The sequence below is a fragment of the Neopelma chrysocephalum genome, unplaced genomic scaffold, assembly GCF_003984885.1.
Source record: "Neopelma chrysocephalum unplaced genomic scaffold, ASM398488v2 Primary Assembly neopelma1_23, whole genome shotgun sequence".
Classification (NCBI taxonomy): domain Eukaryota; kingdom Metazoa; phylum Chordata; class Aves; order Passeriformes; family Pipridae; genus Neopelma; species Neopelma chrysocephalum.
Window position 1 is genome coordinate 9,425,410 of NW_020897691.1, and position 25,882 is coordinate 9,451,291.

Sequence of the window (25,882 nt, forward strand, 5' to 3'; positions counted from 1 at the left end):
AGGCACATGGTGTGACTCTTGGGGTGTCCTGTGCAGGGGCGGCAGTCGGACACAATCCTTGTGGGTCTCTTCCAAGTCTGAATATTCTGTGATTCTGAACGCCAAACCAAGCCACCTTCGCCCACACCCAGTGGCTACAGGTGCTCTGTATTTGGGTTTAAGGGGCGAACGGCTCCCGCTCCGGGGCAGAGTGCAGTCCCTGGGCTCTGTAGAGGGCAAGTACCCCGGGCGGATCTCAGCTGCTGAGCCTGCCCGCTCCGCCAGACACAAGGGCACCCGGTGCCGAATAGCATCAAAAGGGGCTTCTGGAGCCCTTGTTTTAAAACAAGCATGTTCGTTTTTGCTGCTTCAAATAAAAAGTATAAAGCTCTGTGAATTGTAATGCTTAATCTGCAGCTCTACGTGTTGCATTTTGTCACGCGGAACTGCCCGTGATTTTTCTTGAAGTCCAACATATGATAAATAATTTCATAAGTTAGGAATGCTCCAAGGGAGCAGGTACAGCTCCTGGGTGGGGAAGGGCGCTGCTGGAGGCTGCTTTTAGAACGTGTGCACCGACTCTTCGGGGATGCCCTAAATACTCAGCCTAGCCTGGGCAGGCAGGTGTTCATTACTCTGCCCAGCTTCTGCTGAACCCACGGGAGGTACTGCTGGAGCTTTAAGTTCGTTCCCGTAGCTACCCAAAGAATATAGCACTGCAATTTTGAAGTAATGAAGTTTGGAAACATTAGCAGTCTTTGACTTCAGTACAAAATTGTGTTAAAGTATTACAAAATTGCCCTTCTTAACAATCCTTTCAATATAATTTTTCAAAACCGTGTCAGAAACAAATAATAAATGCATAAACATAATGTATGGCATTACAGTTATATTTTTTATTTGTCCACTAGATCTCCAAATTTAATGGAAAGACAAAACACACTTGACAAAATAATTGATATAGGTAAAGGAAAGCTAGAGCAAAGGAAAAAAAGGTCAGTAGACTTAGATTATAATTTGTAAAATTCATTTCAGCATTTCAGTTACAGTGGCTTCAGGTTCTCAAATACATGTAGAATAATGGCCCATCTTCGCGAACGAAGATTTGGGGAAAGGTCTTTTTACCTTTCCAGCCTGCGCAATGGATTTTTTAGGTGAGACACAGCCTGCGCTGAACTGAGCCCACCCTTTAATCCTAAGGTTCATCTGCCGGGGCCAAGCAAGCTTGGACAATGGCAGTGAGGTCCTCAGGACGTAGGTTTGTTTAGAGTGTCCTTCTCATAGATGGATGGCCGCACAGGGCTAACGACCTCCATCAGGCCAGGAGACCGGGGACTCGAACCCGTGGTCGCAGCAGTGAAAGTCCTGCACGCTATCTTGAATCCAGTTAACAGATAACCCCTTTCGAGCTCTGCAAAATACCAGACTAATCCTTAGGTTAATATTAATCACCTTAAGGGCAGCAAACCACAGTTCAGCTTCTTATTGTGATGTAGCCTCAAGCTGTCTCACGTTTGAAGGAAGTGTTGCCATTTTGAATGTATGTAATTCCCAAGTCAACCCCTATGGAAATCATAGAAACATATTGCTACAGGGGCTCTTAACACAATTTAAATGAAATTTAAACTTTCAAAATCATGCATGGACTAAATCTATTGACTTAAAATTAGGACATGAGAATATACATATATTTCAAAATATGTGTATCTGGTCAGAGTATCGTAAATGTTTTCTTAACAAATTTTAGGAAAAAAGTCTAACTGGATTTGTTTGTTCTATTTGTGCAATGGAAATAATCAAAGCAAAACAACACATTGTGTCAGGGAGACAAAATTTGAAAGTCTCTGTCTGGATTCTTAAACCCTAATCTAAATGTTGTTAACTGCTGAAAGGTGGAAAAATGTATTCTTCTGAAGGGTTTAATATAAAATCTTTAAGAAAGATGAATCATGCCAACCTCATTTTGGGTTGTTTGGGTTTTTTTCAAGGCCACACATTTCAGCATATAAACATCCAGAAATCTAGGATACTACTACATTTGTTGCGAATTTTTTTGAGGAAAATATTATTTTCATGAAATTTAAAAGAAACTTTTCAAATATTCTGACATTTCCTCATTTTTTCCACCACTTTCTAGTCACAGCATTATGATTGTTAATAGCCATCAGGAGATAAGCCAATAAAGAAATAAAAGATCATAGTACACAAATGAACATTAAATGGAAAGTCTTGAGGAGACAGTTGTCCAAAACAGCTCTCCATCATCTTTCTCATACCTCTCAAAAACATTCTCTTTAATACCACATGCACTATTTCATGATATTGTGACATAAAAACATGGTTTCCTTGTCCTAATACCTTAAGAGCATACAGTATTTTAGCATAGCTTTGGATCTCTCTTTGAAACCACATTAATGGGAAACTTGTCTTTGGGCTTAGTTTTCACCAAGTGCAGTGTTAATTTGGCAACCTCAGAGAGCAAATCCCTATTGCACCTTGAAACACAATTAACACTGGAGTCCAAGACTTTGCAAGCTAGAATGCTCGTGCAGTACAGCCCACTCTTTTCACCCCCAGTCTGTAAAGATAAAATCAGGCTGAGTGTCCTTATCTACTGACTCTTCATGGGCAGTGACAAAGACTTCAGATGGAGCCGCAATGTCCTCAGCAGCAGGAAGAGCAGTGCTGCATACAAAGAAGGATCTGGAAAGCTTCACTATTTTTAACTCTTCAACAAAATTTCTGAAACTTTTGATACCTCTTAGACGCTGTCAGAGACAACAGCAAATGGATCACTCATTCCATCCAGCACAACATTTTCATGTTTACACAGAAAGGTGGGCAAAGAGATTATTTTTGCCTCATCCTTCTTCTTACGGTGTAAATGTGTAAACATAATTAAAAAATTTTTACCAGTGAATCAACCTGAGACTTTGAACAAAGACCTTATTAAAAGACTGTAATTAATCTGTTTAAAACAAATGTTGTTTTGCTTGTGGAAGCAGATCTGCCCACATATTTCTCAAGTGCATTAATAGAGGATGGCTGCGACATATCCCCCCTAGTTCAAAACTATACAAGTTGATTAACAATCACGCTTTTTATTTATGATTCACACATTGGCAGAGAAAGAGAGGCCAGAATATGTTTCATAGTTTACCACAGTGCTGAGAAAACAGTAAACCAAGTCCTGCCTGGAACATTTGTGACTCATCCCTTGGGGCTCCTTCCTCAGAAACTTGCTACTGTTTTCAAACACGAGTGTTAGCTTTTCAAACTTCCCTCACTATTTTGGAGAAGCGCGCCACAGACGCCCGTGTCAGCATTCCTCTGTTCCCCTTGCTGGGCTTGCGTTAGTCAGTAGAGTCCTCGTTGCACTCTTGGAGACCTCTGTGCCGCACAAATTCTCGGTAGGGAACCAATTACAATTAAAGCGTAGAATATGCTAAAGAAGAACCAACCAAACCAGCAAAACCACGCACATCAATTCTGTCTTCCGCAGCCCCCTGGCGCTCCTGCCTGGCCCGCGCTCACATGGGGGGCGCCCGGCTGGACACGAGGATGCCGCGGAAAAGCCGCCGGCGCCGCCACCGCCCCCCCGAGCGCCCAGGCTGGAAGTCTGGAGCAGCTGACAATCCCCGCTTAGGCCGCAGGGAGCCGCCGCTGTGGCGGAGGGCGGTGCCGCTCCCTCCGCCCTCCCGCCCGCCTCGGAGGCGGGGCTGTGCGCGGCCCGGAGAGAGGCCCGGGCGGCTCAGGCGGGTAGGGCAGGAGCAGCGGGCAGGTAACGTGGGCAGGGCCGTGGAGCGGGGGCTGAGGTGTGGTGACGTCTGAACGCGAGGCAGCGAAGGTCGGATTTGACAGTCTCCCTGCTGCTCCCTCTTCCCGTTCCCTGCCCGCCGTGGGGCTGCGTGGCCGTGGCAGCAGCCGGGCAGGAGCACGTTGTGTTCGGCCTGCCCGAGGTGTGTCTGTGGAAGCCAGTGAGATCCTTACTTGCGCGAAGTTAGGTGGGACTTGCAGGCCTGGAACGGGCTCAAATCGTGTTAGGTTTAGTTTTTTATGCCTTAAATTCTCTCTGTAGGAAATCGAAAGTCAGCTAAAGGCATGGTAGCATTTCTCAGAGCTGGGAAGACTGTTAATAGTTCTTTTTACACTTGGCATCAGCTTTGGCATGCACCTGTCGTTTGCAGGCATCCCGCTTCCGATGCTCGGGTGATTTGCATTTCTTACAATTTGGGAAAACGCCTCTGTAATGATCTACAGCAAGCGTTTATGGTGTCGGGAAGTCACATCTCGTATCAGTGCCCAGAGCAGAGCAGTGTGTTTGTGTGCGAGGGAGGCGAGGTGGCGCCGCCCTCGGGACTTCCCCAGGAAGCCAGCCACTGAAACCACTGCGGCTCGAGTTTTGCCTTGAATTGTACTTTGCAAGAGAAGTAGCGAGGAAGTAATTTTAAAAAGCTTGCTGTGTAGTGGACGTGAGTATTGCTTCTTTAAAGTGCTTTTTGTAGTTACTGAGGCTATCACTCGTGCTTGGGATGAATGGTTAGCTCGGAGTCGACTGTGTAAGAAAACTTGCCGGAGCTAAGAGCATTGTTATAAATTAAATTAATGCTTCTGGTATACAGTGTTGTTACTCGGCTTGTCTAACTCGTTGTGGCAGAGGCAGTGCGCGCTGCCTTGTTTGGGATGCGACCAAAACCTTGGGTGTTCATTTTTGGGCCTTTAGATTCCAGGCTAGCTGTCCTAGGTCTTACCTGTGGACATTGTTTTCAACATTTAGCAGCGTCTGTGCTATGTGATAGCCATGGGAGTCCTCTGCTAATGCTTGAGTGCTCTTCTGCAGCCTCTTCTCTATTCTGGTTCTATGTGCTGAACTAAAGTGTAGAGCTGGAAATTTTGTATAAATCTGGGGTTTATTAGTCAAAATAGTTGTTAAAAGCAAAAAAAAGAAAATACGGGAGTAGAATATAGGTGACTAATCCCTAGTGTCCCAAAGAAGCATGTGCTATGTCAGTAGTCCCCTCAAGATGGTATATTAGAATTCAAACTGTGGTGAATGTGTTAAAGAAAGATTTCCTAACTATTTATTACAAGTTCACTCTAGTCTTTGATAAGTCTGGGCAGATAATTTTGATAACAGCACGGAACAATGCTAACATAGCTGAAAGTGACCTTATCCTGACTGAGTTGCTAACACGCACACAGACATTTTGTGCATTCTTATTCCAGGTATAGTAAACCAAGTGTCATCCCAAAACTATTCTTACTCTTTGGAATTTTATCCATAATGAACATGATTTGGTAGCCTAGTTTCAAATAATAATTTTTTTGTATGTGTACAGGTTTCATTTTGAAGTTTTAAGTTTTCTTCATTATGAAGTCTTTTGGAACATCATGACTTTTTTTTTAACTTTGATAATATGAAATCCCAGTTTCTTATTAGAGAGGAACTGGTGTAAGATTTGTTAAATCAATTCTTTCTTGTATTTGTGCAATTAGTAACCTAGTGCAATTTTTAGCAAACAGAAGCAATTTTTATTAAAAACGGATGTGCTTCATACAGCTTAGCTGTTAAGATGGTTTTAATTTGTATGTGTATTTCCTCAAATGTGCATCATTTGGGTGCTTTTCAGGTGAGATTGATGCCCTTTTCACCTTTCACCATGTCACAGTCCAGTAAAAGGTCAGCTTGAGTAAATCATTCAGTTTGTCATGATAGTTGTGGTAGCTGCAGTATTGTCTTCCGAGCTAAAACGTTAGAGTTTATTGCTTATCAGTGTAGAAAAAAGTAAAAGTTACAGATTAGGGTTTTCAACTTTGCTCACTGTCTCTGTAGCCCCTATGTTCTGGCTGCAGGGTGCAGAGCAATATGCAGAATAAATCTGATAGCAGCATTTTTTGAAGCCCCCTTTGTTCCAGGTCGTTTTTTGATCGAGTGTAAGAGTCCTATGAGAAAGAAGGGTAGTTGGCTTGATACTTTTTTAACTTAGTCACTGGAAAAAAAGTTTCTGCCTGCCTGCCTGCCAAGTTAACTCATTCCAGTTGGCAAAAGAAATGGCATGATGCTTGCTGGTTTATTTTTCTTTCATAATTATTTCCCTAAGGTGTTTCCACACCTGTGTACAATGCAGCCTTTTTTTGATGATGCGTGGCATTACTGTCTTTTAAGTGGTATTTTCTGCTTTTTATAGGTAGGGCAGAATCTTACATGAATCTCACAGAATCTTACACTCCTTACATCTCTCAATCTTTTATCTTGGGTACATAATTTATCATGCAGAAAAGTAGTCTTGCTTGGTTGGTTTTCGGTTGAAAATAACAGTAGATGAAATCATTTAACAGGTCTATAAGGGAGAATCTCACGTCATTAATTCCTGCAGTTCAAGTGATGCGAGTGGAGATCACTTAAAATGCAGAACTTTTGGGGAAATTGGATACACAGCAGTTAATTACTTATTTGTGACCTATTTTATACACTGTGTGAGTATATAAATTTCTTTAATACAACATATATGTCTTCCTTCGGTGAGCTTTTGATAAAGATCAGCTCTACATTATTGATTGCTTTGCTCTACAAGTAGCACACTCCAAATGATCAGAAAATTAACAGTTGGCAACTAATATTTATCTTCTAATATCTTCTATTAGGCTAAGTACCTAGATAATGTATTCATTACAGTAGAGAGGCATTAATATATGAAATAGAACAATGTCTTAAAAAGTGTTAGTTTCTTCACAATTTAGCAAAACCTTCTGATAAATTTAGCTGGTTAGTCGTTATTCCTTGTTGCCCAAACCCCTCACGGAGTTTTGAAATCTCCACACATTTTGCAAGCTGGGAGGCTGCCTCTGATTTCAGCTCAGCCATGGCTTTTGAGGAACTGCAGGGTAGGGCTTGTGAGGGGCCTGCAAGCTGGGTCCAGAGCCATGCAACAACGGTGAGAAAATGGACTCTTGTTTATAATGAGCTGTGGGTCAGAATTACACTGAGTTTACTTAAGTTAGCTTTAATGGCTGAATCAGCAATGTCTTTACTGGTGTCAAAACAGGCTTTATTTGACTATTATATGGATGAATTAAAAAAACCTTCATAGAAAAAAGAATATGACTTGTGTAGTGAGTGATCTTAGAAGGGTCACCTAGATTACATGCAGTGTCTTGTAGTGCTTTTTTTTTTTAAGGTTCTTGTTTTGAGAGGGTTGGAAAGTAGGTCTGGTGAGGCTTTAATAACTGCATGTAAATACACACGTGCATATCTGTTTCTAGGAGGTAGCATTGGAAATGCTGTGAAATATCTGGCGGATACAGAAGACAGTTGGGGTTTTTTGACCCAAGTGAAAGTCCTTCTACTGGTGAAGGTTAAGCTGATTTTTTTTATCCCCTGATTTTTAAGGTTCATTAGTAGGCAAATTGTGCATGGTTTCGTAGAGGCTATGTCAGATTTATAACAAGAACAGAAACTAATCTGGTTTTAGCAGCAATTTTTTTTAATACCAGTTTAGTAGTCGGCTGGCATTTGGAGAGAATTTGGACATCATCTTTGGCTTCCTGTATGTTTCTAAGATCAGCCTTTTTCAATCCAACATGAATATTCAATATTAAGTTCAAAATTTCTTTAATAAATCACTTCAGACATTTAAGCTGACCACAAGTAGAGTCTTAAATTAAAATGCAGTTGTGCAAAAGATTTATGTATTTTTATTTATTGGAAGGTGGCTCTATTGGCATTGTGTACAAGTAAAGGAAAAAAAAAAAGAAATGGTGATCTCAACCTTGATGCCGTTAGTTTATGAAAATTAGCATACAAGCTGGGGAATCAGGCACAGCCTTCAAAGAGATACCCTCAGGCACATGGTGTGACTCTTGGGGGTGATCCTGTGCAGGGCTAGGAGTTGGACTCGATGATCCTTGTGGGTTCCTTCCAGCTTGGCATATTCTGTGATTCTGTGTGAATCTGTGAGATCCTCATTTTACCCATGGTTGTAAATCTAGTCTAGAGTTATCTTGTTGCCTGGTGTTTTTGCAATAGTAGTGTTTTTCTGCATTTTGACTTGTAAGTGCATTGGATAAGTAAGAGATTTCTTCTTTTAACACCTTTTTACAGCTATCTGATTAACAAAATGAAACCTGCAAAGCTGCACTGTTGGATTCTGGGTTGGTTTTCTGTGGCACTATGTTGTTGGTGTACTTCAGATAAATTCACTCAAAGGTAAGTTATGCTTTAAGAAGAAGTGTCTGACAGCTCATTCTTAAGTGCAGATCAGAATGGTTTAACTTCTAATGAGGTAAACGTTCTTATTATGTGCTATTTTTGATGTGTTATTGTTCCGCTAAGTGACTGTTAAAATGAGGCATCTGCATTAACTGGAGGAACAGGGATCATGCCCAAGAAAACCTTTACATATTATTAATGTACCAGCATGAAAAAAGAGGGAAACTTAAATTACATTTGTTGCACTTAAAACTTGTGCAATCTTGTTTTAAACAAGTCACTTAGACTTGTGGTGTAGTAATGGCAAAATTCAGAAATAATTTTGAAACCTATAACAAAAAAACTGTAATCATCCCTATGGCATGAACTGTTGCATTATATATCTTTTTTTCTTCCTTGCTCATTTCTCTGTTCCGGTAATTTAAAATTCCTTTTCATATGACATCCCAGCTGGGGCTGGATCAATGCTGCACAGCCTTTTGGTGGTTGCTGCACTTGGCAAAATCTGAGTTTGAATACCAGTGGGCCACGCCCCAAATCACACCCTTCTATGGTAAAAGCTCAAATTCCTATTGCATTGTATGAGGAAATAAACTTTTCGCCTTCTTTTCAAGGCTTTGGCAAAAGAATGGTTAAGAATCTAGGGGTCAGTGCTGAACTTCATATAATAGCTAAAATGCAGCTGATTGGTAGCTTAGACACTGTGCTGCTGTTTCCTGAATCCCCAGGGCTTAGGCTGTGGCTTGGCATCTTGGTGACAGGAGCAGTTCTAGAAGCACGTTCCTGAGCTGCACAGAACAGGATAACTCGGGTCAAAAGAAAGGGAAATACCTCTGAAGCTGGATAGGTATTGAAAATGGCTTTCCTTGGATTCCAGTTCTGAGCTCAAGTTTCTAAAACTTGCTTTGTTTAGTAAGAACAGTTTTCTCACCTATCCTTAGCCAAAATGTGTGTTCTAGGAGAACTTCTTTTGGCATGAATAACATTGCAGAAGTTCAGCTGCTATTTCAAGGACAGATGAAAGATCTTTCCTAAGCAAGGATTTTTTTTGAGCAAGGAAACAAACTGCTCTGCAATACAGAGGAATTCCTCTATTCAAGTTTGCACAGCAACAGTAAAGACCCAGACAGAAGTGTTAATAGTTTTCATTATGGCTCTGCCTGGTCAGAGCTATTCTCCTAAATTAAAAAATATAAATACATGTGAGTACTTAAGAGAAAATGCGTCCATTGCAAAGTAGAAAAACCAGAGGAAAAAAATTGAGAAGTGATGGAACACGGGATGCTCCCTACTTTCTCAGGTTAAGAAGTAACGTTCTCTCTTTTTTTTTTTTTTTTTTGTAATACAACCTCTGGCAAGAACTGATGAGAGACATGTGACTATTAGCTTCCAGAGAATAACAATTTATTTTGACAGTTCTGCACATAATGCTGCCAGTTTGGACAATTTACAGTTCGGTTGATTTTTTCCCATTTGCTGTTCTGTTTAATCCTTTTGTGTAGTTGCTTAATAGCTAAATCTATTTGCTCTAGTGTCTGATACAACAGGCTTTTTATTTACTTCTAATTTAACCAGAATAAGTCTGCTCCAAACTGTTGGAAAACACCTCTGTAGAAGTGTCATGATATAGGCTTCCAACACTTTTTGAACAAATTTTTGAAGCTTTTTTTTTTTTTACCTCTGCATAGGAATAAGATAGTACTGGTGCCTCTGTGAGTTATAGATCTCTTATTCTAAGAGGTTTTGAAATAGATATGCTCTTGTAAAATACTCCTTTGGTTCTTCCTTAAGCAACCTAACCTTAAGACTTTGTCATAGTTTGATCATTTGTTAAATGTTGAAAAATTACTTAATTTTTAGTAAGCATTTAAAAAATGTACTGTTTGAATTAAGTATTTATAAACTGAGAAAGTCAACATTTTTGAGATTTATGGTTTGTACTTTACCTTTTATTCTGGTTTTTTTGTTTGTTTTTTTTAATCTAAAAGTTGGGAGACACTTGCAAGACCCAGTTGCATCTCCTGTAGTGTCAACTGCATTGTTTGTGGTTGGTTGTAAGCTTTCTTTTATAGAAGAGTAGTTACAGTTCCAAGAAGACTGTATACTTTTTTCCCCCAGATAATATGCTTATCAAGAAGAACTAGAAGATTCTTAACATCCTTAATAAAGACACCTTTTTTAAAAAGTATTAATTATTGTTGTAAAAGTGTGCCAGTAAGTGCTCTCCTAAGTATAAAACAGAACAATGTATTTCTTCTATATTTAGGAAATGGAAAGCATATGGACATAGAGTGCCAGAAGGAGAATTTGTTTAACAATGGGGGGGTATTAGCAGGTTTCTAGTTATGTTTCTCTGTGCTTTGTTAGTTTGAAGTTCTTTTTGAAATGCTTGAGGAAGAATAAATTTATCTTTCTCCAGTGACAACCACCCTCATACCTGGAAAAAGCTTTATCTTGCTCATCATTGGCCAGTGACTGTATGTAAGGTGAGATTTTTTTGTAGTTTATTCTCTTTTATCCTAACAAAGGTAGCCTTGGACAATAAATGTGTGAAAACAGAATGAATAAAGCCCATTAAGCACTTAATCTTGGTTTTGCCCTTATATCTTTGGAAAGGCTTTGGCTGATCTTGATGCAACTCTTGCTACTTTCCGTGCACTCCAGAGCAACTGTAAACAGGACAAGGTTGTGGCGCGTTACAGATGCAGTAGTGAGTGTAGGACATGCTGCACACTAAGCTTGTTAAATAATTTGTTAGTTGTAAAGTTAATCCCAGATTTTCACCAGACCGTAAGAAAACTTGCCTGCCTTGTTTGACTGAAGACAGCAGATCAGTCCATGAACTGTCTGCTGCACAATAAGTTTTTTACCTTTGTAGTGCAGACTCCAGTATGTCAATGATGTCATCAAATATTGATTTGGTCAGGAAAAAGAGAGCTATAAAGCTGTTGTGGCAGGTGTCTCTGAGTATTTCTGCATTTTTCTGTATTTGAGGGGTGGGAAGCAAAAATGAACTCAACCTTCCAGAATATGTCTGTCAAAAGCACTGCTAAGAGGTCTACTACTTGTGTCCCTTCTGCTATTAAATGCCTATTACTATCTGATAAGTAGAACACTTTTCCTGTGCTGGAAATACTCAGAGGCCTCTTCTCATACAACAAAGTTAAAAATATGCTATACTTCTAAATGAAAGACATGATCAGATTTACTGGTCACAGTAAATGACACAACGATAATGAACTTTGTGGATAATGGAGGTGCTTCAGTTTCAGATAAATGTCTCTGGAGCCAAAAATGTGTCTTCAGCTTATTATTATATTAGAGTCTTATTTTTTGTGGTACTTTTTGTACTTTTTTATTTCTCATTCCTATTTCTGGAAATACCTATAAAAGCAGTAGCAGCAAAAGTCACAAGGTGCCAAATATCTGAGGAAAAGTAGATGTACTTTACATTACTTAAATGTGGAGGGCAAGTATCAGCAACCAACTCAGATGTGCATGGCTGATTGAGGCCAAGGACCAAGACCAGTGTTCTTTTTATTTTTTGCTTACCTGTTTTTGAGGGGAAATAAGGACCGATTTGACGCAATATGTGTCTTATTTTCCATTGATTAAACATCATTTTTACTGACTTCAAGCAGAGATGTGTTCAAGAGTTTATAGTGCCTGGCATGAGTGGGTGTTCAGTCAGTAGCAGTGCAAACCCTTACTTACATGAATGAGATGCAAACAATTAAAAAAAAATCAAATTAAAACACAAACCAACCAACGAATCAAATGTCTACCAACCAGTTTTCCCACTGTATATTTATGCTGGCTACTCCTCTTAATTACTGGGTGGTGCTATTGGTAAATTGACAAATAACGTTTGTAACCTTCCAGTGAATTTATAATGAATAATTAAAGATATTGAGCATCAGAAAGTGTAGGCATTCTTCCACTTGGTTGATTCCTTATGATCTTATGTAGTAAGAGGTAAACAGAACCATTCAAAGAATGATAACTGTTTTGTTTCAGGGAGTAAATGTTTTTACTGTCATTCTTCATATTAAAACTGTTGACATGAAGTTGAAAGGAAAAATAACTGTGTGAAGCAAACTACAAAACTCATTTATGTAAAAAACTTTTGAGACACTCCTTTCTGAAAGTACTTACTAGTTTATGCTTCCTGTATAAAGGAATCTGATTATAGACTCTTTCCTACATACTGTGTACTTGAGAGGATAAACACATGAAAGGTTTTAGCTTATCAGCTTGTGCTAGAGATGTGTTCAACAAGAAGTAAATTTGTTTTATTTCCCTCCTCCTAAATTTTTTCAGCAACCTTAGGTTCATTCATTGATTTGTTTTACCCCTGGGGGTGGGGAGAAGGAGGAAGGGGAATAATTACACACTCTTTGGGGGAGAGAAATTGAAGAGGTGAGCTCTCTCCACAGTTTCAAAAGCAAGGATTTTTCATACCAGTTGTGATGTATCATTACAAAACAACACTAAACATTTATCTTAATTAAACAGATGGCTTAGTTAAGCAGGGTGGTTGGAAGGGAGAGCAGGATTAAATATTTCACTTCCCAGAAGCTTACTTTTTATTTAAACTTGGTGTATCCACACGTGATCCAGTAGCACTACTCTGTTGTCTGTACAAGGTTCTGTACCAAGGGACTTGTAACTCGGGCAGCTCAACAGGTAACACTCCTGTGACAGTTTGATGGGTTTTCACTTTTTGGCATTTCAGAGGTGAAAAAAGCTTCCACACTTCTGGCACGTGCTGTTTGTGCAATGTCTTGCTGTTACAAATAGGCTAAGCTCTCTGCTGCAGCAGTCCCTCTCAGCATGGTGGGTGCTGTAAAGTCTTACTGGCACTTTTCTCAGTTTTATAGATCATGTATAGTTAATTTGCATTGATTTGATTATCATACTACTTTAAACCAGGAGAAAACAATGTTCTTTTTTCAAATTAATCTAGATATATAAGGCTTTCTGGGGTCCAATATCTCCGTGAAAATACATATTTGTACCCTTGTTTCAAGTCAACAGTTGCCTGAGTTTGAATTAATCCTCCAGCAGTCAGTCCATGATAAATAGGAAGGCTGTCAAGAAGTGTTTTTGCGGAAGCAGGCAGTGGTAGCCAGCTTTTCAGACTAGCATTTGCTTGATTTATGATATTGATTTAAAATTAACATTGGAAAAATACTAAGGCTAGAATTAAAAAGGAGGATGAATGAAGCTGGCCAAAGCATGTGAGGCATGAACTAATGTGTTTTAGGTTGCATTGACCGCTCAGTTCTGCCAACACACGGGGTAACACCAAGAGCCTGGTGAAATGTGTTGAAGAAACTGCTAATGAGTGCCTGAATAGGGGAGCACTAATTCCAAAATTAAAATACTCTGAGTTTTCCATTAGCATGGAAGACCTGAGAATGGCAGTTAAAGATTGGATAAGGAGCACAATTGCACTGTTCTTGTAGCCACCCTCAGCTGAGCAGGCTGCTGGCTATTAATGTGCTGTATTTGGGGCTAGATAGCCAAACTCTTTCAGCTCCACAAAGCTTGTGTCATGACAGGAGCAATATTGTTTAGGAGTTTGCAGTATGTGTTTGTTCAAAATACTTCTTTCAGGAAAAAAAGCTATTGCTGGGTTTAATTGCTTCTGTTGTTGGTGGCAAGAGAGGAGAGGAAGGAAATGGACACAGAACAAGACAGTCTTGCAGAGCTTGCATATTTGCTGCCACTGGCCTCTGGCATGTGGAAGGCAATTAGTGAGATTACAGGCCTGTCTTTGCTCTTCACTGCACTCTGCTCTTTCTCTGGCATCTCATAAAAGGCATTGTGGGATAATTAAGACAGGATGCAGAGCCAAAAAGGAAAGCTATTATTATGGGGAAAGAAACTCTGAGGAGGTTGTTAGTTAATGGCAGAAAATGTTTACCAAAAAGAGCCATAATTACTAAGCAGAATAATCAGGGAAAATACAGTAATGGTATTTTATGATGTTTGAAGTTGAATTTTTTTGTTTTGTTTTGTTCAGGAATATGTCTCTTCTCTAAACAATTGTTAATGTGTAGGCGATTTCTTTGTTTATTATCAACAGTTTTGATTGGGGGCTTTTTGTTTGTTTCTTTTTGTAGGAATGAATATAGTCTTTCCTCTTCTCTCCATTCTCTTGTCTCTCAAGTCAAAATATTTAAAAAATAAATTCTAGCCATTTTACTTGGAATAAGCAACCTATTTAATCTCTTTGTTGTATTTTTTCCTCTTAATATAAAAATAAAACTAATCCTGAATGCTTAAAGAAGGTTTTGTGCTTGTCTAATATATTTTTTTTGTAGTTTTTATTTTAATGGCTCTGCACTTCTTGAAAAGATCTGGTGATAAGAAAAATACAGGGAGCTGCCACCTGGAATATGATAAATGCAGATAAAGCTCCATTAATTTAGCACGGATCAGGCTATTCTCTATTACCTCAGAACTGTCCTTTGTCTTCTTTTTATACCATGTGTTCAGGATATCTCCTGGTATTCACTTGATCTGCTTCAAAATTTTCATGCCAGTTGGTCTCTGCTAAGTGACATAATCTATGACAGCTTCAAGTAACTGAGGTGCACCAGTTTCTTATATGGAAAAGTTATATAGTAAGAGTTTTCATGTCTCATTAGAACCTTGAACCATCAGTGAACGAGGTTTTGTTTTTCCCTCTAAACCACTGGACACATACAACAAATATTCTGTATTTTGTTTCCTACAGATGACTGCTAATGATTGTCAAGACCCTCCAAAGTACTGGACAATCCATGGACTGTGGTATGATCATAGGGTGTTTTTATTTCAGCTGGGAAAAGAAAAATCAAATCTTATACCAGGATGTTTGGTGGCTTGGAGTTTTGGTTTGGTTTTGTTTGTTTGTTTTTGTCTTAATCTATCTGTTCTTATGATTCCTTGAAACAAAATCAAAACTCTGTGGTTTGACATAAAACTGAAATACACTTCTGTATCTCATGACTTGCTCAGCTTCTGAAATCCTCTTGCCACATGAGTATTTTGTTTATATGTCTCCTTATAAGATTGGTAGTATTCTCAAACAGAAAGGGAAATATAGTTTCCCCTTTTTTTTTTTTCTGAGTACACAGAATTTGTTAGTATCTCATGACTGCTTGTGGCTTTAATTGTCTTAACTCAGTACAAGTATTGCAAAAGTATAGGAAAAACCAATTTTTTTTAAAGGAATCAACTCACTGGAATTGGTGCCAATGGCAGCAGTTCAGAAGTTTTCCTGACAAATACACATAAAAAATCAGTACAGGAGTTTGTTAAGCTATACCTCCTGGAAAAGTGAACAGCATTATGACTAGATTCCCTGCGAGAGTCTTGGTGATACTGCAGAAGCATCAGTTGGTGCAGCAGTTGAGGAGGTCAATGCCGTTAGTGCCACCAGTGACATCATGTGCAAGGTCCCTCCATATCATTGACACACCAATTTGACTTTTACACAGAGAGGGATTGGAAGGCCAAAGAAAGAACTTCGTCATGAGAAATCTTTTGGTCGTAATTAACGTCTTGAATATTTTGTTTCTAAACCACTATAGATTCTGATGGGTTAGTTGCATTTTTAAGTAAATTCTCCAGCTGTAATCCTGCATATTTAAAATTCCTGCCAATGATACAAAATAGAATGCTATTAGTTATATTTAGTGAGTAAGGAGACATCTTTTTCCACTTTTTTATTTTTTGCTTCCCCAGGCCTGACAAGGGTGAAGACTGTAATAGGACATGGCATTTCAATGTTACTGAGATTAAGGTATGTATTTAAAACAAAAACAGATATACCAAGCAGAGCTGACTGCAATTACTTTTGCACATCCTACATGCAAAATCTGTAGCTTATAACATTTCACTCATAATGTTTGCTGAGAGGTATGGTTTTTTAAAGCCTCTAGAAATTCATTAGGTGCTTCTGGTACAATTTGAAGTTGTGATCATTAGCAGCTGTGCCTACTTGGATTTTGTGGACATGTAGTTTGACTCATTCAGCCATATCCTCTTATCCACATACATGGTGGATCTGCAGTGGCAAAAAGTACCTGTGAAAGAGATTACAGTCAGTTGATGTTCTCTCTTTACATTTTCTACTGCGGAGCCAGAACTCAGAAAATAAAAGAGTTAAGAGTTCAGTGTTCTGTGTGTTTTCTTCTAGGGCGTTGGTCCTTTTAGGTTCTTTTTCTGGTTAAAAAAATCCATATTTCACTCACGTGTTGTAAACAGGGATAAGAGATTTGAGCTGACAAATGTGAAAAGCTGCATGTTTGAACAACTTCTGCAGGGACAATTGAAGGAAAATCTCTGCTTTGAGGCAGTGCGTCAGTATAAGTGCATTCAGATATTTAGGTAGGTGTATCTATCTGTTGTTTCCCACAACAGCATTTTCAGAATACTGGGGAAAAGGACCTTTTTCTGCACTAAATGTTTCAGTTGGGGATGTCAAAAGATGAGGCTTCAGTTATACAAAATGTATTAATGTATATAGATTGTGTAAGACATAGCTGTTCAACACTATAGGTGCATTTATTAATTGTGATTTTTTTAGGATCTTATGTTAGACATGAGACACTATTGGCCCGATGTGCTTCATTCATCTCTGAATCGCACCCAGTTCTGGTGAGTATAAAAAAAACAAACCTAAAAAACATTTTTGATGTTATTTTATAAAAAATCCATCGGAGTAGTTTTTCAGGTGAGATGTGTGTGAGAAACAGTGTCCAGGAGGCAGTGTGTCTTGTCAGTCTCATTTAGGATATAAATCTTTTTTCTTGTAAAATGCAGCCGTTGAAGAGAGGGCTCTGGCAGAGGTTTTGGAGAAATGAAACTTAGTGAGGAAATGTTTCCTCCCTTCGTCATCAGGGTAGAGAAACAGGTGCTGTCAACACAATAAATCTGAATAGCAGTAGCAGTCTGGGATGTCACAGCTAGCTGCAGGAGAAGCTTCCAGGTCTCTTTTCCTAGCTAGATTCACTGTGTTGCTGGCCTTGAGAGAGCTTTCCTTTTGGGCTTCCTCACAGAGGAGGAAATAGAAAAATAGAATGCACTGTATCATCATAGCCACATCCCTACAGAATTCTCTCTTTTCACTTACTTTCCTAGCAGCCTAAAATCAGAGCTGGGGATTTATTTAGAGATAACCTGCTTGACTCATGGGAAGGGAGAAGGAGATTTTGATCTCCTTTGACAACAGTACTCTTTTCCTTTTTTGCTGTTTTTCTCTTGGCTTCTTAATAATCAGGCACTTGGACCAGAGAGTGGTATTGGTGTATTTTAGTTTGCACAGGCTTTGGTTCGAGTGCATTGTTTTAAACTAAAATCATCAGCCATGCAAGTGAATTTGCTGAGCCATGAGCTGCACCAGCCAAGGTATAGATGTGCAATTTGTTTTTCCAGATCTACAGTGAAAGTGGTAACATCAGATAAGAAGCAGAGCAAATAGCTAGAGGTAATAGCATTTAAAGCCATCTCAACTAGAAGTGCCTGTAAGTTTTTCTTTTAATTGGATGACTGTTTCTTCCCTATGTCACTAGGGAAAAGCTTTGAAGGGAATATGCAATTCTTCTAGTGTTGTCTTTGCTCTACAGAAGACACTTGTCCTCAGAGTCTTAAACTAGTCCTAGAAGTCTCTTATGACAACCTAAAGTTGCAGCTGTCAAAAGTAGTGGTCTCACTTTTTCCTCCCTCCAGTCCTCTCACACTGTGCTGGGGTGAGAATGACTCCTGGGTGGTAGCACAGATTTATGCCACTTTAAACTGTTCCTGGAATTAGAATAAGAAAAATGTGTTGTAAATCTAGCACCTCCTGTGCCCTGACCACCTACCTGTTCATAAAACCATGTGCATACCAGTCCTTATTTTATTATCAAAGTGCATTGGTAGGCAGCTGCTGTGAACAGGTGCAATCAAAATTTTTTCCCTTTCAGTTCAAGGCTAGCAAGTAACACTTATTTCAATACCTGGAAATAGAATTAGAAATACAGAAGTCAGGTTCTAACACTGTTACTAATATTTTGATTGACAGAGTAATTCACTCCCTATCACAAGTGCACTGTAATTGGAAGCACTAACTGCAGATTTTGTAAATGCAAGCTTTTAAGACAACTGAAAGCCAGTAAGGGCCCATTGTACATCTCTCTTCAGTTAAAACACTATATTTACTTAGAAATTAAAAAAAAATACTAAAACAATTCTGTAGTGTAAACTGTAGTATATGCTGTAACCAGAACTGGTGAGGCCACACCTGGAGTACTGTGTCCAGTTCTGGGCCCCTCAGTTCAGGAAGGATATTGAGGTGCTGGAACAGGTCCAGAGAAGAGCAACAAGGCTGGTGAAGGGACTCGAGCACAAGTCCTATGAGGAGAGGCTGAGGGAGCTGGGGTTGTTCAGCCTGGAGAAGAAGAGGCTCAGAGGAGACCTCATCACTCTCTACAACCACCTGAAGGGAGGTTGTAGCCAGGTGGGGGTTGGTCTCTTCTCCCAGACAGCTATCAGTAAGACAAGAGGGAATGGTCTTAAGCTCTGCCAGGGGAGGTTTAGGTCAGATATTAGGAAGAAATTCTTTACAGAGAGGGTAATCAGGCATTGGAATGGGCTGCCCAGGGAAGTGGTGGATTCTCCGTCCCTGGAGGTTTTTAAGATGAGACTGGATGTGGCACTTAGTGCCATGGTCTAGTAACCACAGCGGTAGTGGATCAAGGGTTGGACTTGATCTCAGAGGTCCCTTCCAACCCGACTGATTCTATGATTCTATGATACCTGCTACAGTAGAAATGAGAATCTGAAAGTAAAACTGACTATACATGATTTTCATTATTGTAAACTAAAGTCATCTTAATTGGGTAAAGGCCATGAGCAGTGACAAGCAAAAAGGGTATTGAATATATTAGCATATCATATCAGGGTTTTCCCAAGACTGCTGTAATTGTGTAATATGTTTCTTCCTGACTTTGCCTCTAACTGCAGCCATGGCTTAAAAGGGGAGGTAAGGAATCTTCCTGGTGATTTGAGGATGGCTGTGGGTACTTCTATAAGGGTAATGGCACATCTCTGTTCACCTTGTTAACTTACAAACTGTGAAAATTGTCATTCAAGAGTTTGAATTGGACAGGATAAAATGCCTTAATATAGGACAAAGACTAATATGTGCTTTGTATCTCAAAAGTAATTAACTGAAAACCATCCCTTACATGGTAGTTAATATTTTTTGGACCAAATAAAAATTTCTAGAGCAAGAGAATTCCTTTCAGGATGGTTTATATTTATACATATGGTATAGAAGAAGGAATCTGTGTTTAACCTATAGGACAGCTGGGTGTCCCCAGTCTTTTAGATTTTGTGGGCAGCACTTGTAGCTGTGTTTTACACACGTTCTTCGTTTCTACCCTAATAATGAGCCAGTCTTCAAGCTGGATGGTTTCTCTAATCCTTGGACCCACCTGATATACTCCTGACTTTGTCACATCTGCATGACTTTGTTCTTTGGGGAGCTCTGTCCTTGTTGTACAAAACAGGAAACAATCTCTTTGAAGTTTGTCTTCTTTTCCACACAACTGAGTTGTACCAGTTTCATTCCTTTGTACTTCTGCAGCTCTCTGAGACTTAATTTGTAGGACTTTATCTCTGAGGTATGCAACTGTAACATTTATTCTTAGCAGCACCATAGAGAAAATATGGTAACATAGTGGAACCCAATCTAGTGCTGTAAGCCTCACTGCTGTGTACCTGCCATAGCACCTGTGTCCTACAGGGAGGAAAAATGTTCTGTGAAGTTGCTGACAGTAGGCATATGTACACTGTGCTACTGCCTATTTCGCAGGCACAAGAGTTGTGGAAGGATAGTGGCCTTCGTGATCACTGGTAGCTGTGTTCTGTGTCCACATGCCACCAGCTGTGAGCTGAGGCTCAAGTAGAATTAGCTTGTCTTATTGTGGTCTAGGTGTGTCTCAGTGAGTAACATTGAGACATTAATTCTTCTGATTTCTAAACAAACTATTTTATGTTATTCCCTGGTACCTGCAGCTCCTTCATTTCCTAACTGCTTCAGTTTGCATTTACAAGGAAGAGGTGAGGATGGAATTTGATATGCCTATGCTGAATGGTCAGAATTAGCTGCATCTGCATAATTACTTCTATTCCTTTTTTTACAATGGCTGTGCTGCAAAATAAAGTAGCACTGTGAAGAGTGATTTGAAATTTGAAAAGAAAGAATTGAAAAAAAAAGACTCCTACCTGAAATCCATGGGCAGTCTTATTAAAGATCATGCTGTTTAGTCTTTCAGTAGACTTTAGAATTGATAGAAATATATGACTAGCTTTTACCCATTTTTTGTCCTATTTGAATTTGTTTGCCATAAAATTGTAAGAAGTTCTTTCTTTTGCACTGTGTTCCTTGCTATTAGAGGAATTGATGATGGACTAGGAACAAGACTTGAGAGCAGGCCTATGAAAATACTGCCACAGGCCAAAGTAAAAGTTAATGCTAAAGTCTTGTTCTTAGCAGCTTGTGCAGTTTCTCTGTTCTACCCAGAGTAAGGCTTAATCCTTTGAGTTCTGAAAAATTTTTACTGCTTTGAAAGTGCATTTGACATAAAAGACTCACAGAATCGCAAAATATGTCAAGTTGGAAGGGGCCCACAAAGGTCATCAAGTCCAACCCTTAGCTCTGCACAGGACCATCCCTAAGAGTCACATCATCATCCAAATGCTTCTTGAACTATGCCAGGCTTGGTGCTGTGACCACTTCCCTGGGGAGACTGTTTCAGCAAAGAACCTTTTTCTCATATCCAACCTAAACTTCCCCTGACACCACTTCAGGCCATTTCCTCAGGTCCTGTCACTGGTCACCAGAGAGAAGAGATCAGAGTCTGACCCTCCTCTTCCTCTTAGGAGGAAGTTGTAGACTGTATGAGGTCTCCCCTCAGTCTCCCCTTCTCCAATCTGAACAAACCAAGTGACCTCAGTCTCGACTGAAACATAAAACGTTTAGAGATACTTGTTTTCTAGGCAAATTCTTGCCATTCTGGTCAGAATCATCTCTTTGCAATACACTGGGAGATCGCTGTATCATAAGAGCATGATACATATTTACTTCATAAATATTTAGATGTTGCTATAATTGACATGGTGGGAGTGATCTTTCTTGGTTTTGCTTTTTATATGTGTGCAGTGTCTACTTCACATGTGTAGCCTTTCACATACTTGATTTAAGTATAATGAATAGCTTGCACAGCATATATATATGCAAATAATGTTTTCTAAAATTTAAGTTTTGCTTTTATCTTATAGGAAACATGAGTGGGACAAACATGGCACTTGTGCAGCCACACTTGAGGTCCTCAATTCTCAGAAAAAATACTTTGGTAAAGCCTTAGAACTCTACCAGCGTGTTGATCTCAACAGGTACATAAATGAACTCGGTGGTCTGGTTTTTATTTCAAACAGTTTCTAAAAGTTTCAAATGAAAGTCTAAATCTGATGGCAGAAGGAAAATCAGTGTAAATTATTTTTAGTATTGACATTCAGAAGAAGGGTTGTGTACTCTGAGAAGCATGTCTCTGGTCATGTCAGAGTCTGGTAAGCCAACACTGTCTTCCACAGCGTCATTGTAGACAGTGTGAGCCAGTAGATTTTTGAGAAGCTGTGTTGGCTATATCTCTCTACCAAAAGCTGAGGTACCTGTAAAATTCTAAATTAAGTGATGAAGCTGCCCACACTTCTGAGTCATACTGAGGCCCAAAGACTTGTTTTTAAGACAGTGCTCTGCTCAGAGAAAAGCTGCAAGCAAAATTGTGCAGAACATCCTGGGAAAAGGCTGAGAGGTGACAGCAAGAGAGGACATTCTGAAGGGCAATATTCAGCTGCTGCAGGCAGCCCTCTGCTGTCCTTTCCAACAACCCCAATATGACACTCTTGCTTTGTCCTAGGGACTGATTCCTCCTCATGGTTCCAAAGTACTGGCCATTCCAGATTCAAAATCTTGATAGGAATGTTGTGGCTTGTCCAAGCACTGTAGGTATGCATTCTGACTGCAGGTGAATGCCAGAAAGGGTCCTTTCCTGATCAGTGCTTGGTGTGGATAAGAGAATGTTTGACTTAAATTTTTTGGTCATGGCTTGTCTATCTGTATAAGTGGACAGTATCTGAGAGAGGAAATTGTTTTGTATCTAAAAACATACCTTAAAAAAAGCCCAACAAAACAACCCAACAAAATGGAAAAATCCTGTTTATGTTCTGTCGGTGTCTTGTCCAAGAAATCTCCTAACCAAAGTCTCATTTAGTTTGCATATGCACAAAGGAAATAAGTCTTTCTTCCCTCCTGCCTCCATTTTTGTAGGTGTGTTTTAAAAGCAGATTTCTCTAGACACGGTGCTTAAGAGCATGTCATATATAGTGTTAAAATTAGTAATGTCTGATAAGCCAATTGCCTAAGTAGCTGTGATGGTGTGACTAAAACATGTACAGATGGCACAGTGACCGTTTATTTGACTCTGCGTCAGCATGTGCAACACTGCAAAAGAATAGAGACTGAAGCATGTTGAAATTAATTGCTCAGAGCTTATTATCCATTGTAAAAATGAATATAATTAATGTTATCTTTACTGAAAAGAATGAAGACTGTCAGTGTTCTCACTGTATTTCATTTATACTTAAATGAGAAAATTTAATTAGTGATTTAAAAAATTGTTTCCTAAAAGCAAATTATTAAAAAGAGGACATCATGCAGGATTCTGTAAGAATTAACAGAACACTGTCTGTTTTATTGACTTCGTTATATCCAGTGTAAAATGACTATGTAAAGCAGCTTGTCCTTTCGTCTCTTGGGTAAAGTCTTCCCTGTGCTGAACCTGACCTTGGAAGAATTGAGCATTATCAGCACTTAAGAATTAAATTCTGCAAGATACTGACCATAGCCACTCCTTAGAGAAGAAGCTGGGACACAGAGACTCATCATGTTTTGGGTCCTGAGTCTTGTCAGCTTGGAAATGTGGACTCCTCTCAGGACTGAATCCAAAGGAAGGGGTATCCAGGCCAGAGGTTCTTGAGTGTTACCTCGTTTCTCTTATGTGAACAACTTTTCTTTTCAAAAACATATTTATTAGGAATCATTTCTGCCCTGACATTAATGTTGATCCAGATTCACACACCATATCCTTCTCCCAGCATGCTCTGTGCCTCCCACCCCAGCAAGCCCACCTGGTGTTCAATTATGAGGATGCCCAGAGCAGCCTCACAAGTCTGCCTCTGTCTGCTCCTGGTGGCAGGAACACAGAGTTGTTTCAAGGCAAGGGAAAGGAGGCAGTTAAACTGCGTGCCCTACCTGGCACTGAACAGAGCACTCTGCAAGTCCCTTTCCCCTAGTGATACCTGAAGGCTCAGCTATCCCAGCTCCTCAGATTCAGCTGGGTGAGAGGGTTCTTCCTGACCCTGCTGAGTGAGATGGGAAATGGCCTTTTAGAAAAGGGGAACCTTTCCTAGGCCTGGCAAAGAATGGAAGACAAGTTGCCCTTGCTCCCCATCACTGTAATGCCAAGTTCTCCTTAAGATTATCTGGTTTACCTAATGATTATGAAGGTATGTTTGTAGAAAACATGGAAAATGTTTTATCTTTGTTTCAGTTGTCTCTTGAAAGCTGGGATAAAGCCAAGCAGTTCATATTACAAGGTAAGAGACGATCTTTTACAAAACAAAATCATATGCATGCACTTTTTTCAGCAGGAGTCAATTAATTTCTATAGAACAAGTGATCTTTCTAAAATTGTATAATTTTTAAGGCTGTGCTTTTTCTAAAAGTTTGTGTGAGCTTAACAGGTGTGGGAGCTGTTGGAAGATGTGCTTGTGCCATTAATCTCTATAAGCTTTTTAATTTTTCAGATGACTGCCATAAAGGAAGCTCTTACAAGATTTTATGGTGTAATGCCCAAGATCCAATGCCTTCCTCCAGAAGAGGTAAAAACCCCAAACAAACAAACACTCCCCAAACTTTCCAAAATGGAAAAAAACCCAAAAATTTTTTTAAAGCATTTTTATTAAAAAGAAAAAGGCACAAAAATAGAGTAAAAAAAATCTTCAGTATGGTGAAACTTAGGTCTAGGTGTTCCTTGTGTATGCATCTCTCTGCAGTTTAGATTTTGCTTGATTCTTGGAGTGGAGTTTATAAAAACATTGCTTACACGCTGGCACCACTGAGTTCAATTTATGTTATTGTTACCACAGTCTTAATGCAGAAATATTGTTACTGCAGGAAGTGTCCATTCTTTACCTGCTACCTCTGCTGTTAGGATACTTACCCAGAAAGTGGGAGCACTGGGTTTTAAAGGTGTCTTTGTCTTAAAAGACTTAGATATCTCTTGTGTGAATGCTGAAACCACCATGCTAGAGGTATTGCTGTAGCTGAGCACTTTTCACTCCACCTGCTAAAGCTTAATAGCAAATTACTAAAGCCAACAAGAGTGAATTACTTGAAGCAACAAAGGAATATTAGTTGAATATCACCCACCTATTGATGTTAAAGAAATACAGAGCTAACACCAAGCCCAGTTTCTAGCTCTGTTCACTGTAGTTTTGCCACTGCTTTTAGTCCAGTTGGGATACTGCCCCAGTTATGTGAAAGTAATTTACAGCTTGGGTCTCCTGTGCTTAACAGCTGAAGGTAATGGGTAAGAGAAATTAAAAAGTACATGCAATTTATTTAAAGATAATCCTTTTCAGAGTTTCAGCCTTGTCCATGCCTGAAGTGCAAGATGGAGGTACTTTGATGTTTGAAACATATTGCACCCTTGCTGTTCTTAAGTTTCTTAAAAAAAAACACAAAAAAACCCCAAAACAAGCAAAACCACCCAACAACACTACCCTAAACTAACAACAAAAAAACCCTCACCATGGTTAGTTTTGTCTTGTACATATGTTTTGTCCTGCTTAGTTGTTTCAAAACCAGTCGTTTTCCACATAAACTTTGTTAGGCCTGAGCATTTAGGGGGATTTTCATGTAATCTTTTTGCCACATGAGAAGCTGCTGTGCCTGCCTACTTTATTCATGGACAATATTTTTCTTCCTAGCCTGTCCTTTAGTCCAAAAATGACATTTCTGCTCCTTTTGATAGCTTGGTTTTGTATTCTTTTCAGTAAAAGCTATTATAAAATTGAGTTTCTTTTCTTACTTTTGGAGAATTTTATTTGTTTCAATCCTTGTCCTGCTGTGTGCCCTTCAATATTCACAGAATTCAGCCAGAGCTCATCATTAAGGTGAATAGTTTCTCTGCAGTTCTCCCCATAAAGCTGATCTTATCCCTCATGTTTCTAGGGTGAAAAAGCACAGACAATTGGCCAGATTGAATTCTGCTTCACCAAAGAACTGCAACTAAGAAACTGCACAGGGCTGAAGGGTGGATCCAATGCAATGCAGGCTCCCTTGAAGCTTGGAACTGAGGAGCTGTCTGTCTGCAATGATACTCTCCCAACCTATTACCCTTCAGAGGTCCAAGATCACAAATGAAGCCATATGAGTTTGAAAACCTTTTTAAACAGCAACAAAAAATTGTAATTATTGTCATATTACAACCCCCTGTCCATATCACAGGCATACTGTGAAGATTTCTGCTGGAAAACACAGTTCTTTTGCCATTAAAGGAGAGTGGTCAACATGACGGGATTGGAATGTGA

At 39.4% G+C, this 25,882-nt stretch overlaps 1 protein-coding gene across 3 annotated transcripts; it reads left to right on the forward strand.

The window, feature by feature from the left end:
* The first annotated feature begins 3,669 nt into the window (after nt 1–3,669).
* RNASET2 (ribonuclease T2) lies at nt 3,670–25,882 on the forward strand. Of its 3 annotated transcripts, none has more exons than XM_027686563.1 (10): nt 3,670–3,760; nt 8,081–8,185; nt 10,608–10,674; nt 14,934–14,989; nt 15,926–15,983; nt 16,770–16,840; nt 21,509–21,622; nt 23,839–23,884; nt 24,095–24,169; nt 25,524–25,882. In XM_027686563.1, the coding sequence occupies exons 2-10, from the start codon at nt 8,097–8,099 to the stop codon at nt 25,713–25,715; spliced, it is 768 nt and encodes a 255-aa protein (XP_027542364.1). In that variant the 5' UTR covers nt 3,670–3,760; nt 8,081–8,096; the 3' UTR covers nt 25,716–25,882. The 3 variants fall into 3 exon arrangements, with proteins under 3 accessions (XP_027542364.1, XP_027542348.1, XP_027542356.1); XM_027686547.1 differs by lacking the exon at nt 3,670–3,760 and adding an exon at nt 4,429–4,451; XM_027686555.1 differs by lacking the exon at nt 3,670–3,760 and adding an exon at nt 6,450–6,456.